At 48.8% G+C, this 20,905-nt stretch overlaps 6 protein-coding genes across 6 annotated transcripts; 4 read left to right on the forward strand and 2 right to left on the reverse strand.

Moving 5' to 3' along the window:
• Nucleotides 1-611: 611 nt before the first annotated feature.
• On the reverse strand, nt 612-3,405 carry PtrM4_137350 (Fungal-trans domain containing protein; the record flags this gene model as incomplete). Its single annotated transcript, XM_001938209.2, has 4 exons — nt 612-680; nt 736-918; nt 969-3,225; nt 3,281-3,405. 4 exons carry the CDS (start codon nt 3,403-3,405, stop codon nt 612-614), a joined length of 2,634 nt encoding a protein of 877 aa, XP_001938244.2.
• A 1,342-nt stretch (nt 3,406-4,747) lies between these two features.
• PtrM4_137360 (AlkB, Alkylated DNA repair protein) lies at nt 4,748-6,358 on the reverse strand (the record flags this gene model as incomplete). The annotated part of the gene is made up of 1 exon (XM_001938207.2): nt 4,748-6,358. One exon carries the CDS (start codon nt 6,356-6,358, stop codon nt 4,748-4,750), a length of 1,611 nt encoding a protein of 536 aa, XP_001938242.2.
• Nucleotides 6,359-7,853: 1,495 nt separating this feature from the next.
• On the forward strand, nt 7,854-11,966 carry PtrM4_137370 (uncharacterized protein; the record flags this gene model as incomplete). The annotated part of the gene is made up of 3 exons (XM_066109336.1): nt 7,854-9,396; nt 9,549-11,896; nt 11,958-11,966. 3 exons carry the CDS (start codon nt 7,854-7,856, stop codon nt 11,964-11,966), a joined length of 3,900 nt encoding a protein of 1,299 aa, XP_065960258.1.
• Nucleotides 11,967-12,214: 248 nt separating this feature from the next.
• PtrM4_137380 (uncharacterized protein) lies at nt 12,215-12,931 on the forward strand (the record flags this gene model as incomplete). Its single annotated transcript, XM_066109337.1, has 1 exon — nt 12,215-12,931. One exon carries the CDS (start codon nt 12,215-12,217, stop codon nt 12,929-12,931), a length of 717 nt encoding a protein of 238 aa, XP_065960259.1.
• A 1,827-nt stretch (nt 12,932-14,758) lies between these two features.
• PtrM4_137390 (Dimer-Tnp-hAT multi-domain protein) lies at nt 14,759-17,437 on the forward strand (the record flags this gene model as incomplete). The annotated part of the gene is made up of 1 exon (XM_066109338.1): nt 14,759-17,437. One exon carries the CDS (start codon nt 14,759-14,761, stop codon nt 17,435-17,437), a length of 2,679 nt encoding a protein of 892 aa, XP_065960260.1.
• A 1,457-nt stretch (nt 17,438-18,894) lies between these two features.
• PtrM4_137400 (APH domain containing protein) lies at nt 18,895-20,094 on the forward strand (the record flags this gene model as incomplete). The annotated part of the gene is made up of 1 exon (XM_001938206.2): nt 18,895-20,094. One exon carries the CDS (start codon nt 18,895-18,897, stop codon nt 20,092-20,094), a length of 1,200 nt encoding a protein of 399 aa, XP_001938241.2.
• Nucleotides 20,095-20,905: the final 811 nt, after the last annotated feature.

Consider the following 20,905-nt stretch of genomic DNA (forward strand, 5'->3'; position numbering starts at 1 on the left):
AAAGAGAGGGATTACGTGAGAAGAGATAAAACAAGAGAAATAGTCGGTTACAAGTTCGTGGCGAGGGCCGAGGTTGCGCAAGCTAAAAATGCGCGCCGTTCGACAGTGAAAAGCCTGGGCGCGTAGACACAAGTCGTGATTGCGGTGACGTTATAAACAGATTCCAGAATCCAGTGTCCAGAGGTTGAAGTGGGGCAGAGATGCGCGGCAAGGGGACAAAGCAAGCTACTTGCCTTGTCGTTTCTATATTGGGATACAGAGATGACGCCGAGGCAAGGAACTACTCGAAGAAAGAGGTTACAAAGCTGGACACAGAAGAAAGATCAAGTGCGGCTGGTCATGCAAGAGGATCATGTGGAAGGAACATAACGCAAGGGCTGAGCTGAGTTGATTGATGCTATCATCGCGGGGCACAGAATTTTGCTGCGCCTCCTCCAATCCGCTTGTACTTCCCCTTTGAAGATTGATCAGCTGAATGTGCTCTAGCGAGAACTATCTTACTTTTGGCCCCCAGGCGAACACCAACCCAAAATCGAGTAAATTAACCTAACTACTCGTGTGCTCATTACCAGATCATTCATCAAGCAATATACAAACATCTTTGCGTTCATCTAGTTGGACTGCTTCGGCGATATAAACCCAATGGCATAGCCCTCACCAGAACTCGTCTTCGGATCAGCCTTGTTGCTGTCAGCGATCAGAATAAAGCTTGGATGTGTGATGGTAGGTACTTACGCCCATGTAGACATCATGCCCAAACATACTTGTCCGACCTCCATTGGCGGCCTGTTGAACAGGTGCATGTCCCGGTTGCAGCCCATTTTGATCCGTCTGCATTGGCATACTACCAATGTCCATTGGAAAGAAGTTGCTCGTCGCTTCCATGCCTGGGCCTTGGATGTACGAGTCCCATGCATCCTGTCTAGCATTAGTATAGGAATAACGAGTCAAATGTTAGTTCAACATACCCAGTTGATGTTGTCTGTTGGCGGAAGATCCAAATTCTGGAAGAAATTGGCTCCAAACAAATTTGAGAACGGGCTCGGCGTGTTCTCCGGTCCTACAGGTCCATTTGTCGGCTGATTGTACTGTGGCGTCAATCCTGTTGATGACTGAGGTGCCGGGTCGTTCAACAAATTCGCCATTCCGGCTGGGTATCGCTGATCGAACATATTCGCATTTGGTGTCATACCACCTGTGCTCAATAACCCCAGTGTCATTGCTGCCGAGTGTTCTGGTGCGACACTAGCATCTTCCATTGGCACCATCGTTGGGTAAGCTGAAGAAGCTGCTTGGAACCCGTTCGGTGCCTGCTTTGTTGATCGATGCTTCTTCAGTTGTTCCAACATAACGCTGAGAGTCATGTGGGCTTTGTATGCTTCCATTGAATGATCCTTGAGACCATCCCAGATCCCTACCGCTATCTCTATAGCTTCAAACATCTCATCACGCCGATCTGAACTCCACATAAGCGCGTCTGCTGGCGGTGGAGAGCGATTTGAAGAGTCCCTAGTGGTGTGCCAGAGGTCGGACGATATTATCATTGCGGCGAGCAGGAAGTCGACCGTAGTGAGCGAAGAGATGAACCATTTGACATTCCGTAGTCGGCCACCAGCCTGACATTCCCGGTGCAGGGTCGCTTGGTGTTTGAGAAGCATCATTGAAGCTTCAATGACAGCTTTCCTAGAATAGGCAAAGCGTGATTGCACTCTTGCATAAGCTAGGTACTTTCGGTGAAGTACGCATATGATCTTTAAGAAGAGCAGATCTAGCGTAAAGCGTTGCATGATTAGCGTTGACGGATCGCGTGCCGACTCATCCATCCCTCGCATCTTGAGATGTGGCGAGATGTTATCGTGCAGCTCCCATGCCTCTGCATCGAGCTTCATCACTTCCTCGTAAGAGGAGCAGGTCAGGGTATCGGTGCACTCAATAGCCTCTCCCAGCTTATAGATCAGTCTCGTCCGGTTGATCAAGAACAAAGCGGGGGTGGCCTCTGTCTCGGGTCTCGAGGGCGGCAGAACCTTCATATCTTCACGAAGCTCGTCATCGTAGATATTGCGTGGAATCTCGGTATTAGTATCTCGTGGTCGAACGATCGGGGGTAGCCCTGCCTGAGCTGAGAATAGAAGATCGATTGAACGCACTGCTGCCCACACACGTCTCCGCATCTCCCCCTGGAATACAGACATGTCTGTATATGGTCCGGGATCTCGGTGCAACCCCATTCGCATCGCTAACCGTACTATGATGCCTGTGCTTATCAAGATACCCACCTCTGCGTCTCTGCTGCGTGCATATTCGGCGTGAATATGCAGGATCAACGTCTCCATCATGCCTGTAACGGGCTGTGTAATGTCTGCCATTATCAAACATTGGGCTGTCAAATCTCCATATTCTCTTGACATCTCCCAGGACTTGTTGTGGTATTCGGGAGGCTCGTCACCGGCTCGAGTGTATGACTGCAATGCAATGCACATCATTGCAAAGACGGTCCCGAGCCAGACAATGGGTGTCTCATCTGGTTGTAACCAATGCCTGTCATACTCTTTCTGGAAAGAGGGACCATGAATGATGTGAATACCGGGGTCATACGTGTTGAAGAAGCGCGAGACGAGAAGGTCGGCTGTGGGTTTTGGAGGGAACTGTGATAGGATTTCAGCCTTCGAGGTAGGCTTCTGTCCGCCCATAAGGAATGCTGTTCCTGGTGGACGATCCTCGACACGGCTCGCCTTGTATCGCTTGAGCTGCTCTTCGTATTGCTTCTTGTGCTCTGCAAAGTAATTCTTAACTTCTGAAAGTTCTCCCAAAATGGCGTACCAGTGAGCTTCTGATGCAAATACAGTGTGGTTGTTGTGCACCTTCATCACCCCGATGGATTTTGTGACATGTTCCATCTCGCTTTCTTCACCTACGTCTTCCTCGGGTATTGAGTCGGGTGCGCTGATGCTCATGTCAAAGTGCTGGTCCGAACTTGCACCGTTGAGACTGTTTGCAATAGCCGCTTGAGCAGCAGCAGGGCCAGCACTCTGAGCTCCATTGGTCATCAAAGAGAGAACAAGTCCTTCGAGGCGGTCAATGCGGTTTTGCATGTCATCGGGCGATGTGGAGGAGCCGGAGCTGGCTGTACTCTTCTTGCGATTGCCCGGAGTAGCATACGTACATGATGCCGTATCTCCGCGCTTTGTGCAATTGTCGCAAGGATGGCCTCGATTGCATTTCAGTCTGCAAATGTCAGCATCTTATGGTCGTCTCGTCGTTGTCCGAATTGTATGCTTACTTTCGATGCCTACAGGCTCCACATGATAGAGGAACGCGATTCCGCTTGCGCACAACTCGGAACTGCGGGTCTGGCGGTGATTGCCCTGCGCTAGAAGAGGTCGTCGACGGCGGTGTTGGCGGCATGGCTATGTTTGCGTGCTCGTACGGTAATATCGAAAACGGAAAGAACGGAGTTAAGCGCTAAGTCCGTCCACGCTCAATGATGGAATCTCACGCGTCGTTGGTCGCCTGAAACGCGGAGCTGGGGCTGGTGGTAGTCCAGAACCGTCTGATGGAGAATGAGCAGGTTCCTAGCGTGCGCAAATGCAGGGAGGAAGAGTGTTCAACGTCGCAGGGCGTGCGATTGTGCGATGGCGGCCTGGCGCGGTCTTAAATCTTTCGGAGCTGACGCTATCTCCAGGCACCAGGCGTTGTGTGTGGTTCCCAGGTCTGGAATTGATATCGCTCTGCTGTCCTGATGTTGTCTTGTATGCGATTCCCCTGTATTCTTACCCCCAGTGGCCTGTGTAAACACAGCACGTTTTCTATTTTTCGCGAGTAAGTCGATCTTTCGAAGAGCCCGTACGTATGCTCAAATGTTGCAAGGTATTCGTCCGATGTTTCGTGGGCGGGTGAACGGGTGTCAACACGGCGCTTCAGCTTGGTGAGGGGAAGACGAAGCTCACGAGAGCTGCGCTTAGGGTGTGATGGAGTAAAATTCTACGTCTACTGTTCTTTGTTAGCAGACTCATGACTGCTAGGAGTTGCGCTACTTCATACCTTCTTACGCTGGCTTGCACGCACCGCGAAATGTCTCCCAGAAAGCGCCCGCCTTACGACAGCAACACGCGACTACTTGGGACGTCAAAATTATACCATAGAGCTTATGCGCTAGGCCAGGCGACTACGAGCCCAAAGGTTTGAGCAGCTAGGACAGGTTGTTGTGATGTCGCAGGTCAAAGGCTGGTACTGGCATTGGGAGAATTAGGCGGCCTTTAACTCCGACCACCTTCAGCCATCATCGCCAAGCGGCGCTGCAAGTCGCCCTCTGTCGTCACCTCATTTTCCAGTACAATCCGCATGACAGCTTCATGCATGCAGCACCTCTGACTCACTCTCAATATAGTATTCTCACATTATTTCCCTCCAAATGCGCCCGGCGGCTTCCTCCGCCAAACTTTGTAGTAGTCGTGCCCCCTGCGTGAAGCGGGGTTGAGGTGGCCAAGTGGCGCCATACTTCCTCCACTCCACAATCCGCCACGAGAAGTGCCTGTCAACTATACATCATGGGTGTATATAACCCAAGAGCACACATACTTCAGAAATTGGTTCGCACCAGAAGTCGCAAAATACTACATCAATTTGACAGGTAAATTTATACGAAATCCTAAAAATATTTGCAAATATCAAACCATTACACAATCTATAGTGCGAGCTACCATGTGGTACCCGCACCTCAATCCCCACGTTTGGTGCCATTACTTGCTCAAGTACCACCCACGTTCGCTTCCGCGTCTACAGCGGAAGGTACCATCTTCCCGGCTTTGGCGTCCCATCGATGAACCCCTCCCATGCCAACATTGTACTGATAGTAGTTTTCCGTTCCACCCTTCACCATCGCTTTCCTAAACGTAATGTTGATTCTACCCTTTTCTGCCTCCGGTCCAGCGCGCTTCGGTAGGCTATGCAGCCAATTGGCCTGCGTCGTTCCGCGCATCAGTACCATGTCTCCAGAGCCCAAGGGCAGCTTGATACTCCTGGGCTCTTCAGCCACAACACCTTCTTTGGGAGCTGTGGGCTTGTGCTTCATGAGAAAGTCGCGTTTCGCACCTAGACTAAAGGATGCAATTGCTGGGTTGGGGCCGAGGAAGCGTTCATCATCCGAGTGGTACGAGATACTGTCTTTGCCATCTGCGTAATAGTTGACAAGGCAGAAGTTGAACGTCTCGCCGGTAGTGCCCTCAGTCAATTTCCTTAGCTCATCCAAGCACTGAGGAATAGGCCTAGGTGTGCACTTGTATCGACTTTTTTCAACTGGCTTGCCAGTTTTGGCGTCAATAATTGAGCCATCTGATGTGAAGCAGCTCGTGTCATCGACTCCAAAAACGGTAGTAAATCGTGGGGTGTTGATCAAAGTTTGTACACCACCGCGAGTGATGTTGTATTGTACGCGATAGAAAGGAAGCTCTTGCCTGAGAAAGCCAAAGAGACCAGGAGCGATAGAAGAAGGTATGTAGGGCTGGTAGTACATAAGATCCAAATCTAGCTGATCGTTCATGGGTTTGCCCTCTTGAGCAGGAGCAAACCCTAGCTGCTCCGCAAATGTAGCGGGCAGATGCGGGATGGCGAAAGGATAAGAAGAATGCGTTGATTTGTCTGAGCCAACTTCATACTTGGGCTTCTTTGCCTCAGGACGCTTGAAGAAAGACTCGATCGCACCACGCTTCATATCTACCGGTTTTAGCTCTGCGGGGATCCAGGCGTTCACTTTCTGCCCACAAACAGTCCTTGGAAGGGGTACGTGCAAGTATGCCCTCCTGATAAGAAAAGCCTCCGTCTGCCCAGCGAAGTCTTTTCCGCGAGGATAGACGAAAAGAGTTGCAACGGATACCCCAATAATGTGAGAAGAGGTTCGCCTCACCGGGAGGATCTTGCCATTGTAATGATATTTGTGAGCCAGAGGTCCGAACACTGGATTCTGCCTGTTGTGGAGCAGAGCAACCTTGTGCGATTCGAAATGGAAGGCGTTCCAGAGTCCTTGGGGGCTGAACCAGACCGGTCCTTGATTTCCAACGGCACGTGGGGTCGTGGCTGCGGCCTGCTCTGAAAGCTTTCGATGTATGATAGTTTTAAGCAAGAGCAAGTTTCGGACAGCGTGTTGGTTCACCGGATTGAGTTGAAAATTGGCAGCAGGTGTCAAAACTGTTGGTGGACCAGATAACTGGCGGGCCGAAGGAATTGGGCCCAGGACTTCGGTACAGCGCAACCTTCTTATACGTTGCTCGTGAACTCTACGAGCTTCCTCTGAGATCTGGTTGCGAGGAACAGAGCGACCAGTGACGCGTTGAATGCGGACAGATGGACGTGTAGTGACCATTGTAGCTTTATTCGCGTTGGTCTATGACGTAAGGGGCTTGCTGTTTGGCTGAGGCTAGTGGTGATTGGCTAAGAGTGATAGGTGCGGGGCTTGATAAACACCGCGAGTTGTTCGACAAAGCGAAGAAAAATGAGAAATGTTGCAATCAAGTTTGCTGCAATGGATCTTTGTGAGAAATATTGCTCTGAGTGCTAGATGATGAATCTTTCTACGCTGAGGGACAGTATGCTCTTATACTTGTGAACTTCCATGGGTAAATATCACGCTAAGGCCGAATCAGGAAGTGTCAACTGGAGGCCGCGAGTCTATTTGATCTACTTTAGCAATAATAGAAAACACGACCTCTGCAACTTCTGCACCACACAACGGAAATCGATTTTTTTGGTTTCAAATAGTTCTTCTATCATAGAATAGATACGTCCTAAATTTTTGTGATTAGGCGACTTTTAGGCGTGGAGATAAATGACTCTCCGTATGATAGAAGTAGATATTTTCTTAGATAAATAGTTATTTTTAAGTAAATTATAAGATGATTGGTTCAAAGTTCAGCCATATCAAGAAAAAGCCTATAAAAATAGATGCCCCTTTAGAGAACTCTGTATCTTTTCCCGTCGATTTAATAAAGGAGTAAAAGTAGTCAAAAGTAACCAAAAGTAAATAATTTCTTAGATAAATAGTAATTTTTTAGTGAATTCATGACTGTCGAAACGCAAAAAGACTAATCTCTGAGCGTTCCGGCTAAAGAATATATATATTTCTGCGACAATGACACAATTAGTTCTGATCTTAGTGTTACGAACCTGTGGGAAGGGGCACGGCGGTTAAGTTAAGGAGCGTCGGCGGGATAGCTGACCCCTCCATATGTGACACGGGAACTTAATCACGTGACCTCCTCGGCTTGGCATGCACGAGGAAAAGTCTTGGCACACCCCTCGTACATACGCCACCGAGGAGTGCTCCTCGCGCGTCAGCCACCGAGGAATCCTCGGACTCCTCTGAGCGAGGACAGCGAGCACCATAGGTATATAGCATTAGGCAATGAGCTCCTATAGCTCATTGTGTTCAACTTCGAAATCTAAGGATTAGTACTTGATTCTCAACTCCCCGTATATTACATCGATCTACCAATCGTGCTATACACCCTCGTGTCCATCGCATCACTCTATCCCCGAGAACCAACCCAAGATCATCTTCGGACGACCTTCACACTTTGAACACCCTCAAGATGAGTGACACCCCGATGAACACACCTAACGAAACTTCGTCAAGCCGCACCAAGGTGGCCAGACCCGATCTATTTCACGGCGATCGACACAAGCTCGAAGACTGGATTCTCCAGTTCGATCTCTTCTTCAGGTTTGAAGATGAGAAGGTCGACCCTACTGATCGTGGACTGCTCATGGCAAGTTACATGCGAGGAACTGCCGCCACCTGGATCAAGCCTTACCTCAACAAATACATGGACGACAACGATGACGACGACGATATTGAACGAATGTTTGAAGACCATCCAACCTTCAAAGACAAGCTTAGACAGCAATTCGGAGTCATCAACGAAGAATCCAAGGCAGATCGTGCAATCCAACAGCTCAAACAAACCCAATCAGTCGCCGACTACGCCAGTATCTTCCAGGGGCATGCCCTGAAGACCGACTGGGACGACAAGGCATTAAGGGTTATGTACCGACAAGGACTCAAGGAAAGAGTCAAAGAAGAGCTCATGCGAAGCGGCGTGGCAATCAACAACCTACAGGATCTCATCCGAGAATCAATTCGTATCGACAACGCACTCTACGAATTGCAGCAGGAAATCCGACCGGTTAGAGCCAACCAGTCAGTGCAACGCACAAAGGGACGATTCTTTAAGAAGAAACCAGGATATCGGACGACACCCGGAGGTATTGTACCCTCCGCCGGTAACAACTGGCACGACCCTGATGCAATGCAACTGGACAACATCAACAAAGGCAAGAGTTTCGGAAGGAACGACAAGAAGAAGCCGTATAACAAGAAGGAGATCACTTGTTATAACTGTGACAAGAAAGGTCACATGGCTAGGGACTGCCACAGCAAGAACAAGGTGGTTAGACAACTCAACGTTATCCACAAAGCAGTACCCACTGAGCAACACGAGACATGGAATGTCATATCTAAACCAACCATCGAAATCAACACGCAGGAAAGCGTTTTGGGATTGGATAACCTCACACTCGTGGAATCAGACTCAGAAGAAGAACAGCCCTCTTCGGAGTACGACATGCTCGAAGACGAGTCCAAGGACTTAGAGGCTACGGAAATCGACCAGACCAAATTCGGCAAGATGGCCATGTTTGAAGGAATCAACAGGCCATCCACACCTTATATACAGGAAGAAGAGTTCTACAAGCTCGCAGGACAAATCAACCAGCTACTACGACACCTCAACAAGGCTAATATCGAGTACGCCTGTGAGGAACCCAACATTATGGCTGCTATGCGACAGGACTTCTACCGATTGTCACTAGAAGTACAACAAAATAAGGAAAACATTTCAACCGAAATATTGGAGTTCCTACCAACAACATGGGAACTAAGCTGGATCGAAGACGCAATCCGATCATGGGAAGAACCAACGTTGCCAATCTCGGAAGAAGAGAAGCAAGAGATCTACGACGAACTCTGCCAGACCAGGAACGACTGGAAGACCTTCCAACACGGCCACAAGAGAAAGGCCAAGGACATCAGTAGATCAAAGGAACACGACTACTGGATGGACCCTAGGAACCCAGAACATGAGAAGTTATCATGGGTTACATGCATTCACGACCATTGCAGAGTACACTACTCGGATAAGTCCGGATCAGGATGGTTCCCGGAAGAAACCAAACGATCGTACCGCTGCAAGTGGCAATTCTTCGACTGCAAAAACGACCTATGCCCAATACATTTATGGGACAAAAGGGAAAAGACATACTTCCCAGGTCACGACAACCCCGAAGAAATTGATCAGATGCAAACAGTATGGCTAAAAGAATACGATGAAGGAGACGCTTGGGAATGTCAACAACCCAACTGGCAAACGTGCCTTAGCAAAGAATGCGACCTTCATGCGATAGCCAAAGGATTCCATGGATTTGGAAATCAGGCTTTTTTAGGCCAGCACCCGGCCCAGAGCGGCCCGGCAAGGAGATTAACTCAGTAAACTCCTTAGACCTCATCAAGCTTCAGGTGAAGCTTGAAGGGAGGTGGATGAAGGCACTAGTAGATTCGGGATCACAAGCCAACTACGTTTCAGCGCACGCAGCGTCTTCAGCCGGACTGAAGCCACTACGGAAACAAGAAGCTTACCCACTACATGTGGCCAACGGAGAGCCAATGCCAGGTGAACAAGAGATCACCCACGAGGTCAGACAAGTGACGCTCAACATCCAAGGACACCAAGAGAAGATAGACCTAGATGTCTTCGGACTAGCTACCCACGACATCATATTAGGACTTCCATGGTTACGAGAACACAACCCACGGATCGACTGGAAGTCGAAGATGTTCTCATTTGAGTGCTGTGGAACGGACGCAACCACAAGCCAGCCTACGCATTGTCAGAGTACGATGGTAGATGAGAGGAAACTGAATAACATCGCAAAGAAAAAGCGAGCCTCGACAAAGGACGGCCTTAAGAAACAAGGGTCCGACTCAGCAGACGCCGGAACGGAGCCACCGGGTCGACAGACTAGAGTTTTGGAGAAACGCGCAACTCCTGAGATCCCCGCAGAATACAAAGAATTCGAACATCTATTCCGGGAAGTGGCAGATGAACAAGCATTGCCAAAACACCAACCCTGGGACCACAAGATTGTCTTACAGGAAGGAAAGAAACCGACTTTCGGCCCAATATACGGACTATCGGAAAAAGAATTGAGCACGTTACGCGACTACATCAAGACAAGTCTAGCAAAGAAATATATCCGACCATCGAAGTCACCAGCAGGATATCCAATCATGTTTGTCCCGAAGAAAGACGGAAAACTACGACTATGTGTAGACTATCGCAAGCTCAACGACATCACAATCAAGAATCGATACCCCCTACCGAATATTACAGAATTACGGGATCGATTATCTCGCGCAGAGATCTTTACAGCATTAGATCTTCGAGATGGATACCACCTAATTCGCATAGCGAAAGGTGAAGAGTGGAAAACGGCGTTCCGATCAAGATACGGACACTACGAATACACAGTTATGCCGTTTGGACTCACGAACGCCCCAGCAACGTTCCAGGAACTCATCAACAATGTGTTAAGAGCACATCTAGACATCTTTGTCATAGCTTATCTAGACGACATTCTCGTCTACTCCGAGACTTTAGAGGACCATGTTGAACATGTCAAGACGGTACTAAGGGCCCTTGAGCAGTTCAACCTCCGACTCAAACCAGAGAAGTGTGAATTTCACAAGACTAAGGTCAACTTCTTAGGCTATGTAGTAGGAGCGGACGGAGTACAAATGAGCGAAGAAAAGATTCAGGTTATTAAGGATTGGCCAACACCGACAACAGTTGTACAGATACAGTCCTTCTTAGGATTCTTGAACTTCAACCGACAGTTCATCAAGGACTTCTCAAACATTGCCATCCCTTTGACAAAACTCACAAGAAAGGACGTACTCTTTAAGTGGAGCAAGGAAGCAGAGAACGCATTCCAAACGCTTAAGAAAGCAAGCACAGAACCACCATGTTTTCGAATATTCCAAGCAGGACACCCATTACGCTTTGAGACCGACGCATCGGATCTCGCGCTAGGCGGATGCGCAAGTCAATTGCACGAAGGCAAATGGCACCCCATCGCCTACTACTCTCGCAAATTCTCAGGACCAGAAGAACGATACGACGTTCACGACAAGGAGCTACTAGCTATTGTCGCATGCTTACAACACTGGAGAGTATACGCAGAAAGCTGCTCGGAACTTACGATATACACAGATCACAAAAATCTAGTGAACTTTACGACTACCAAAGTACTCAACCGCAGACAAGTAAGATGGTCAGAACTACTAGGACAATACAAGTTCAAGATTGTGTACACACCAGGAAAAGAAAACGGTAGAGCAGACGCTCTCAGCCGTAGACCAGATATCGCAGGCACCAAGGAAGTCATCGACACCGCGATACTCAGGGTTAACGAAGACGGATCGCTAGGACCAGCAAAAACGCTGAACGCCATCCTCCACATCGGAAACAATGTACCGGAAGAATTGCAGGAAGCAATTATTCAGCAACACCACGACGACCCTGTACACGGCCACCCGGGCATTACCAGAACAATGGAACTCATCAGACGCAACTACGAGTTCCCAGGAATGAAGGAAAAGGTTACCTTATTCATCGCAAAATGTGCAGAATGTCAGAAGAACAAACACGACACACACGCACCTTACGGCGAGATGCAAGCGTTAGAGCTACCCACAGAACCTTGGGCAGACATCTCTATGGACTTTGTCACAGGTTTACCAGTCTCAAGAGACCCGGCGACAAACATAGGATACAACGCAATACTCGTTGTAATCGATCGATTCACCAAGCAAGCAGAGTACATTCCGTTTAGAAACGATTTCACGGCAGTACACCTAGCTCACATCATCAACGATCGAATTATCAGACATCACGGCATACCAAAGTCAATCATAAGCGACAGAGACAAGCTCTTCACTTCAAACTTTTGGACGACACTTTTGGCCGCGATCGGTACAAAACGCAAGCTATCAACAGCGTTTCATCCGCAGACAGACGGACAGACAGAAAGAACGAACAGAACTATGAAAGCATATCTCAGGATATACGTCAATCATCAGCAAACCAACTGGGTTTCGCTTCTGCCTATGGCACAAATGGCATACAATAACAAGCTTTCAGAGTCTACAGGACAGACTCCGTTCTATGCAAACCACGGGAGACACCCAAATCTCTTTACACGCACACTTCCAAGCCAGAAAACGGAAGCAGCCATCGCCACAGCCGAGGAGCTGAAGGCAGTACATGAGTTGCTACAGAGCAAACTCGAGACAGCACAACGTCAAAGCATTTCATATGTCAACAAGAAACGAAAAATGGCACCTCAGCTAAAGAAGGGGGATAAAGTTTATCTACGCACGAAGAATCTTCGCACGAAGCGACCAAGCAAAGGACTCGACAACGTCAAAGTCGGACCATTTTTGATTCTCAACCGAAAAGGACCAGTTACGTACACACTCGATCTTCCACCAGACGCTAGAATACATCCCAGATTCCATGTAAGCCTCTTAGAACCAGCACACCCAGATACGCCATTACAGAAAACCTTCCACTACGAAACGGAAGAAGAAAACGAATTTGAAGTCGAAAACATTGTCACACACAGAGTTGTGGACAACGGCACCGAATATCTAGTCAAATGGTTAGGATACCCAGACAGCGAAAACACATGGGAACCAGACACCAACCTCACAAACTGCCGACAACTACTTCAAGAATATAAGAAAAAGACATACCAGACAGCCTCAGCTAGAGGAAAAAACGGGAGCATCGCCAGGATTCGCGGGCGACGCGAGCGCATCTAGGGAACCAAGGGTTTCCCACATCATCGGCGAAAACCCCACCAAGGCATCCGCCACGGGGCAATTCATCGACTCTTGCGCATCCACGTCATCACCACCATCGCGCAAGGTATTCGCCAAACATATCGCCTTCTTAGCAGCGCGCTCTTCGGCCTGCTTCAAAATCTTCTTATTTCGCATCAAGCGCGAAATCACCTGAGCCAACAACTGCTCATCCTCCTCCACCTTCTTTTTATACTCTTCACGAGTCTTATCTAGGGACACCCACGACATGTTTACACATGGATGTCCTAGACGAGTACACTCCGAACACTTCAAACGCTTGCCATCGACTTCGGGCATCGCGACGCACTGACGGTTATTCGCAAAACAGTAATCGCAGGATACGGGCGCAAGGAGGCCGTTTCGACGAATCTCAAGGGCAAGGCGAAGATGTTCTTTAGACCTGGGGACGGACATCGTCAGACACAGGCGCACGGACAAGCTTGAGGACAAGCTTAGGAAGGAAGGGGATGGTGTTACGAACCTGTGGGAAGGGGCACGGCGGTTAAGTTAAGGAGCGTCGGCGGGATAGCTGACCCCTCCATATGTGACACGGGAACTTAATCACGTGACCTCCTCGGCTTGGCATGCACGAGGAAAAGTCTTGGCACACCCCTCGTACATACGCCACCGAGGAGTGCTCCTCGCGCGTCAGCCACCGAGGAATCCTCGGACTCCTCTGAGCGAGGACAGCGAGCACCATAGGTATATAGCATTAGGCAATGAGCTCCTATAGCTCATTGTGTTCAACTTCGAAATCTAAGGATTAGTACTTGATTCTCAACTCCCCGTATATTACATCGATCTACCAATCGTGCTATACACCCTCGTGTCCATCGCATCACTCTATCCCCGAGAACCAACCCAAGATCATCTTCGGACGACCTTCACACTTAGGTATCGCGTGAAAGAGCCCGCAAAAAAACTATAATTTTCATAGAACTCAGTATCTCTTCCCGTTGATTTTATAAAGGGGTGAAAGTAGTCCACCAACGAGTGCGAGCTGGAGACGACTTTCTGCGCTTGCCGACTTCGGTTGGAGTGCTAGAAACCGTCTCGCGTGCTGACTTCTGCATATGCTTGTCAACTTCCGGCATGGTGTGCTAGCTTTCTCGCTTGCTGCCACTACCCAGGTGTTATAAAATACAGGACAGTGAATAGACGTGTCTGGCGACTACAGTGTCTTTTTTACAATGCTATGTCCAGTATTTTATGACACCCGGGTGCCCCAGTCATCCAAAAGTTAGCCCTAGAGCTGTGATGCCTCGCTCACAGCTACTCGATTTTCAGATATTTGAGCCACTTATCCCCAAGGTTGTCAGTAATCAATATCTCATCAATATTGTTGTTTGATTTGTTTGATTCGGAGCCAACCAACTAACCAACAGTTAGCCACTGTATTTCTGTCAATCAATCAACCAATCTTGAGAACAAAATGTTGATAGGATTGGTGTTGTTTGATAGTAAGCGAGGGAGGGGGATACCTAGGTGAGGCCTCTGGGATAGCTGCTCAACGACGAATTCTTAGTGTTGGATCTTGCTTACTAAGCCTACTCGCGTGTAAGTTATATGACCTAGGTTCCATCCCATCTCTCACTCACTCCAGGCTAGTACGTACGAGGCTTAGCGCCCACAACGCTAGCTGGCAGAGACATAGATCTCAATTCCTGTAGCACAATACACAACACGATTCACACATGTTCTATTCCTAGTGCTACTGACATCAGGCTTATAACATTTAACAACACCTTACTTTCTCGCGGCTCCGGCTTACTTTTAGCCTTATCCATGCCCTCTATACCAGCAAAACGCAAGCCCGAGGCTGCCGAAGAAGCTGATACTCCCTTCAAGCGAGCACAACGTACGCGCAAACCTACGCTCAAAGCGCTGTTGGGTGACGGCAGCCAGCCAACCCAGCCGATAGAGCTGCCAGAAAGTACGCCGGATCCGCCTACAGAGCCGCCTACACAAGTTATCGAGCCGCCCACACGGGCTATTGAACCGCCATGTAAGCCTGTACAACAACCCGAGGAGCGCCCTCGGCGGGCATCACCACTGCCTATTTTGGCTGCCTCACAAGCCTCTCGGCTCACTGATGAGCCAGCCTGGGAGTCGCAGTTAATGTTTGATAAGCCAGAGGACTCTATTGTACAGCCTTTAGCTTTCTCTAGCGCTGCCACTGAGGCTTCGGTGGAGGAGGATAGCGCTGTGAGCGTCGATTTTCGCGACTTTGAGGGCGTCGATTGGTCGCGATTAAAGGGGTTTGTCGCGCCGCTGAGCACTCCACGAGGCAAGGCAAGCTGGATTTTTCAACACGGCTGGCGTGTCTGGAAGGAGGGTACTCACCACCCAGATGAGTTGTACTTTGTGTGCAAGTACTGTCATATTCATAAGCTACCTAATGGTGTACACCGAGTAACGAAGTCAACCACTGCCGCCAACGGGCACCTCCAGCTTGATAAACCTGGTCATCGGCTCAGCAAAGATGGTCCAATCCTAAGCAAACCTCTCCGCAAACATGGACAACAATCACTTCGTCAGGCAGCTCTAAGCGGTGTCAAATTTAGTCTAGAGGCGTACAAGACTATAGGAAACTTCGACGTACAAGAATTTCGGCAGGCAGCTGCGCTCTGGCTGGTCGACAACAACAGACCACTCCGCGAGTTTGAGACGCCGGCTTTTCGCAAGATGATCAGGCTTGCTAATCCTGAGGCAGAGGCGGCGTTATGGAGGTCTCATAACAGCGTGTCAGCGTTCGTGATGAGGTTGTACAGTTGGCTACGGCCTCAGGTGGTGCGCGCGTTGGCTGAAGCCGAGAGCAAGGTACATATAAGCTTCGATGGGTGGACGACAAAAGGCGGCAAACGTGGCTTCTTTTCTGTAGTTGCTCACTACGCCAACAGTAAGGGCGCGATAGTTGACCTACCCATCGCGCTGCCGCAGCTGGTGGGTGCCCACACTGGTGAGGCGATAGCTGACGCTGTAACCAAAATCCTGCAATCCTTCAGCATTAATCGCAGCAAACTCGGCTACTTTGTGCTCGATAACGCTTACAATAACGACACCGCTGTTAACAAACTCGCCGCGATGTACCACTTTTCTGCCTCCGATCGCCGCCTCCGCTGCGCTTGCCACATACTTAACCTTGTTGGCCAAACGATTATGTTCGGGAGGGATGCTGACGCGTATAACAACGCCCTGGAGAACACAAAGATGGAGGATTTTTACATGAAGGAGTGGCGGAAAGAAGGACCGCTTGGCGTGTATCTTGATATTATCAACTACATCAACACGCCGAAGCAGTGGAGTATTTTTGAAGATTGCCAACGCGAGGCAGTTAACAGCATGCCCACAGGCGCCAGCGGCGGCACTCGCGAGCCAATTAAGCCGTGTGTTACACGTTGGAACAGCTATTACGACTGCTTTAAGCGCGGAGTTCAGCTCCAACAAGCTATCAACGCATACGCCACGTACCACATTCGCGAGACTGAACAGGCTGACGAACAGGCAGCTATTAGAGGAAACAAGCTGCCTGATGTGCCGCGGTGGATGAGGTCAGACGGCCTTACGGCGGCTGACTGGGCGGTGATTACTGAGTACATGGCGATACTGCAGCCGCTCAAGTTTGCTACAGATCGCCTCCAAGGCCGCGGCAAGTGTGGCCGTTTTGGCGCACTCTACGAGGTCATCCCAGTATTTGAGAGTGTGATAACTGAGCTGGATGCACGCCTTCGGCCATACGAATCGGTCAACCACGAGCCATCTGAGGCGCCCGAAGATCACATCCCGATCAACCTGCGAGCCGCGAGGCGAAAAGCGAGCAATTACTTTACTAAGATCCTCCAAAGTCCCATTTACTACGCAGCTACGGCACTACATCCACGATATAAAACATACTCTAAGCGCTTCTGGCGCGACAAACCTACACAATTGAGCACCGCGCACGCGAAGTTTCTGCGGGTTTGGGCTGCCTACAAGCCTGCCGCTGCTGCCACAACACCAACCCCTGCGCCAAAACCTACCATGAGCAGCTTTGACGACGCTATCGACGCTATACTAGATGAGGACGGCGAGCATACATTGGAGGTGGAGGATGAGTACGATAGCTGGTTAAAAGAGCCTATGTGGACGTCTGATCAACACAAGGAGGGTCCAACAGCTGTACAGTACTGGTTATCGTTGAAGCCGAAGTATCCACATCTTTCACGATTGGCGATCGACGTGTTGACTATACCCACCTCCAGCTCTGATTGTGAGCGCGTTTTTGCGGGAACTGGCGATATAATTGAGCCACAAAGGCGGAAAATTGGCGCGCAGTTACTGGCTGCTTTGGTGTGCTTGCAACGGTGGACTCGTGCAGGTTTTACAACACCAAGCACGACAACAGCAGCAAAGCATACTGATGAGGAGCTCACGGAAGAGTTTGCGATAGGAACGTGGGAAGAGCCGCCTGCAGAATTGTCATAGAAACGTCCCTTCAGAACCTTAAGTCTATCAATATTCAATCAATCAACCAACCAAAAATTGGCTCTTCAGTCTCATCAACTCAAACAAACAAACTGTAGCCCTAAGAAATGAGCCAGTCAATCAACATCTACGCCTCAAATGTTGGTTGTTTTGTTTGTTGACTTCTCTGCTTATCCCCGATGGTCACATGCACATCCTGGAAAAAATGAATCTACTGGCACTTCTTCAGATGGCGCTACAATTTAGCAAAGAAAGAAGTTGATCACTCAAAACACCACGTGTAGCATGTTCTTCTATAGGACTAATCTCTAGTTACTCATATCCATTCCTCAACCTCCGATATACATCTTTGGCTTCTAGGAATTCCCGTCGTGAATCTCTAAGATTTCTACAACCTCAAATCTAGATCTTCGGCTTCTAGAAATCCCCTTAGCGTCTCAAGGTCTAAGGCTTCTTTGGTTTCTTCCGGTCCTTACCTGGGTTCCAGAAATCGGCATCAGCGTTCTCCTGTTCTGAGGCCCTCTGCGCTTCACGTGCTTGCTGGTTCTGTCGCGCTTCTGCTCTCCATCGAGCTTCGCACGCTTGGCACCCATCTTGGTTCTTCAGATGAAACCAGTCTTCACAACCATTACGGCAAGGCATCGAATGCTTCCCGCAACAGGAGATCTTACCGTCTTTTGTGCTTAACTTGACCTTGTAACAGCCACCAGGACTGATATCACCAACCCAGCCTCCCAAGCCAGGGCAATGATGTGTGGTTCCAGTTCGTGCTTTAGGCATCGTGTAAGTGTGTTCCGAGTTGCGTAGATCCCGAATTGAGTGTGTTGTTTAGTATGAGAGCCTTTAGAATAGAAAGAAGGAAAAGTATATATCTAAGGGGTAGAGACATTGTGGCTAGTGATTGGACGCATGTTAGGTAGGGCACGCGTTACGTTCTTCTACACTGTTCGTTATACAGTGAGTTTACATGAGTTGTTGTTGCTGTGTGGCTGCGGTGTGCCAGGGTGCTCATACCGCACAAACAAAGAGCTTGGGTCTCACAATCCGCTTTGTTCTCTTTGTAAGAACTCGTTTTCAACTCTCACGCTTTCTCCCCACCACCATCACTCTACCCAAATTTCAGCAAAATGTCAACATTTCACATTTCTACAACAGTCGGTCTTGCAAACAACAAAGACGCATCGCCCCATGTGTCTGATTTTCCCAAGGATACAATTATAAAGGATATACACGAACAGGAAGTGGCCAATGCCACCGAACAAGACGAAAATGGAGAAGGATATGAGAAGAATGAGGATACAGATGATGATGATGATGATGATGGTGGCGATGATGCAGCTTCTGAATGCCCAACGATACTCAACGGAGAGGAGCCGTTCGAAACTTTCCAGCACAAAGTGCGTGAACAGGCATCAAAGCTTTTCCAGAAGCAACAATCCGATGTTGTCATTACACAGATGAAAGGAGGCACCTACAACCGGGTCGTTGGTGTCACCATATCATCGAAATTGCCAAAGTATACTCTGGCGTGGTTGAAATCCTGCCTCAGTGCTCGCCGGAAGAACGCCACCATCGATTCCACATCGTACATTATACGAATACCTCGAACGGAGGCCACAGGAGATGACTCAATTGGCAGCCTGGCCGATGATATGAAACAAGGGGTAGCGATATTGAACACTGTCAAATCCTGCCTGTCGCTACCGACACCTGAAGTTGTGAGCTACGATCTTACTACTGACAACGTGTTCGGACGACCATACATGGTGCAGAAGCGTCTCCCGGGAAAGAACCTACAATTCGAGCTCTGGAATCGGCTGAATCTCGAGCAGAAGAAGTCCGTGGTTAAGCAAGTTGCGAATCTCCCTTCCATCATCGCTTCGATTCAAGGGCCGGCAGGAGACATCTCATCCGATAACTTGTCGTGCGCGCCAAATCTACCGATTCTCATTGACAAGTTCCATAAGCTCGCTTACAGCAATCAGCCTACACCTGGACGAGCAACCACTGGTAAGCCCCTTAAGTTTCTACTGGAGTGCATCAACCATTGGCGCGCATATCAGACGGCTAAACAGGGCTTCTGTTTTGAAGACGTGTGGGACGCTTTCGAGATTATAGCTAAATCTCTAGAGAAGCATGGCATCCTTGATGGACCTTGTGTGCTCGTGCACCGCGATCTAGAGCCTTACAACCTACTGGCTGAGATCCGTAGTGATACCGAGGTCAACATAACAGCTGTCATCGACTGGGACTTTGCTGTCATCGCTCCCGAATTTATGGCATATCCTGCGCCATTTTGGTCGTGGTTGCCAGACAACATAACAGAGCAGGCCGCTGGCGATGAAGAAGTCTTCTGCCTTAGTGTGAAGCCAAACAACAGGGACGCGCAAGTGATCAAGCAGACCTTTGACGCCAATACTTCCGAGAAGCATAAGATGTACGCCTTCTCTATGGAAGCAATCCTCGCCCGGCGTATGTTTGTTATCCTGCACGATGGCATTTTTGGGCCCTGGCCGATGAGCGAGGCGACAAGCATCATTGTACACTATCGCGAGCTGCACCCTGAAGATGGTATCGAATACGACAATGTATCAGAATATGAAGTTGAGAAGGCACGGATGGCTATTGCTCAGTACAGAGCTGGTTATGAGGATTAAAGTTCTCTACGGATTCATTGTTGCTTTATTTATCTAAATAATTATTGTCCCATCTCCTCAGCCATATCTTGTTTCTAATGTCAGAGTATTATGCTATCTGTTGAGAATGCGAAAAACCCATGTGAATGAGTCCACTAGAAAAACCACAGACTACCTGGTAATATGACCTTTGAGTATTCAATACACATACTTTCTGTTGTTCAGAACATGACCTGTAACAGTAATTCCATTGGTTTTCTCCCTTACACCTTATGATATCTTGGATTTCTTGGATTGCTCAGGCTATTTGCCTTAGAAATTGAACATAGCTCATTCGGGATACTTCATTGTGAAAGTGTACACACAGCCTTGCTTACTGTACCCATCCTTGGCCCACCAAACTGAAGGACAATCGATTAAATGATTTTGACGAGAAATCTACCGAGATTTTTCACTCTTACCCCACAGCGTTACTGTTCGAGAGACATGGCCGGATTTTGGTGTCCAGTTGATGATCTGTATCTGATTCCAGGAGGGTCAAACATTGTTCAGAGCAAGCACAATCCCGAATCTCGATGTTAATTGACATTGTGAGAATACAGTATCAACTGTATATGCACAAAAGCTATCATTCACTATACAGTGATACCTTTCAAGGAGCTTAAAAAGCCCCCGTGGTTAATCTTCCTTTCAGCAGACCACAACTGCTTCTGACAGACAGGTATCTGACAGAACCAACAACCCTGATCTCACTCTCAACATGGCTTCCAAGTCAAATATTGTCATGACTTTTTTCCCGGCCCTTGCACGCGGCTCACCCACAGCTCGCCGC

The sequence above is a fragment of the Pyrenophora tritici-repentis genome, chromosome 8 (genome assembly GCF_003171515.1).
Source record: "Pyrenophora tritici-repentis strain M4 chromosome 8, whole genome shotgun sequence".
NCBI lineage: Eukaryota > Fungi > Ascomycota > Dothideomycetes > Pleosporales > Pleosporaceae > Pyrenophora > Pyrenophora tritici-repentis.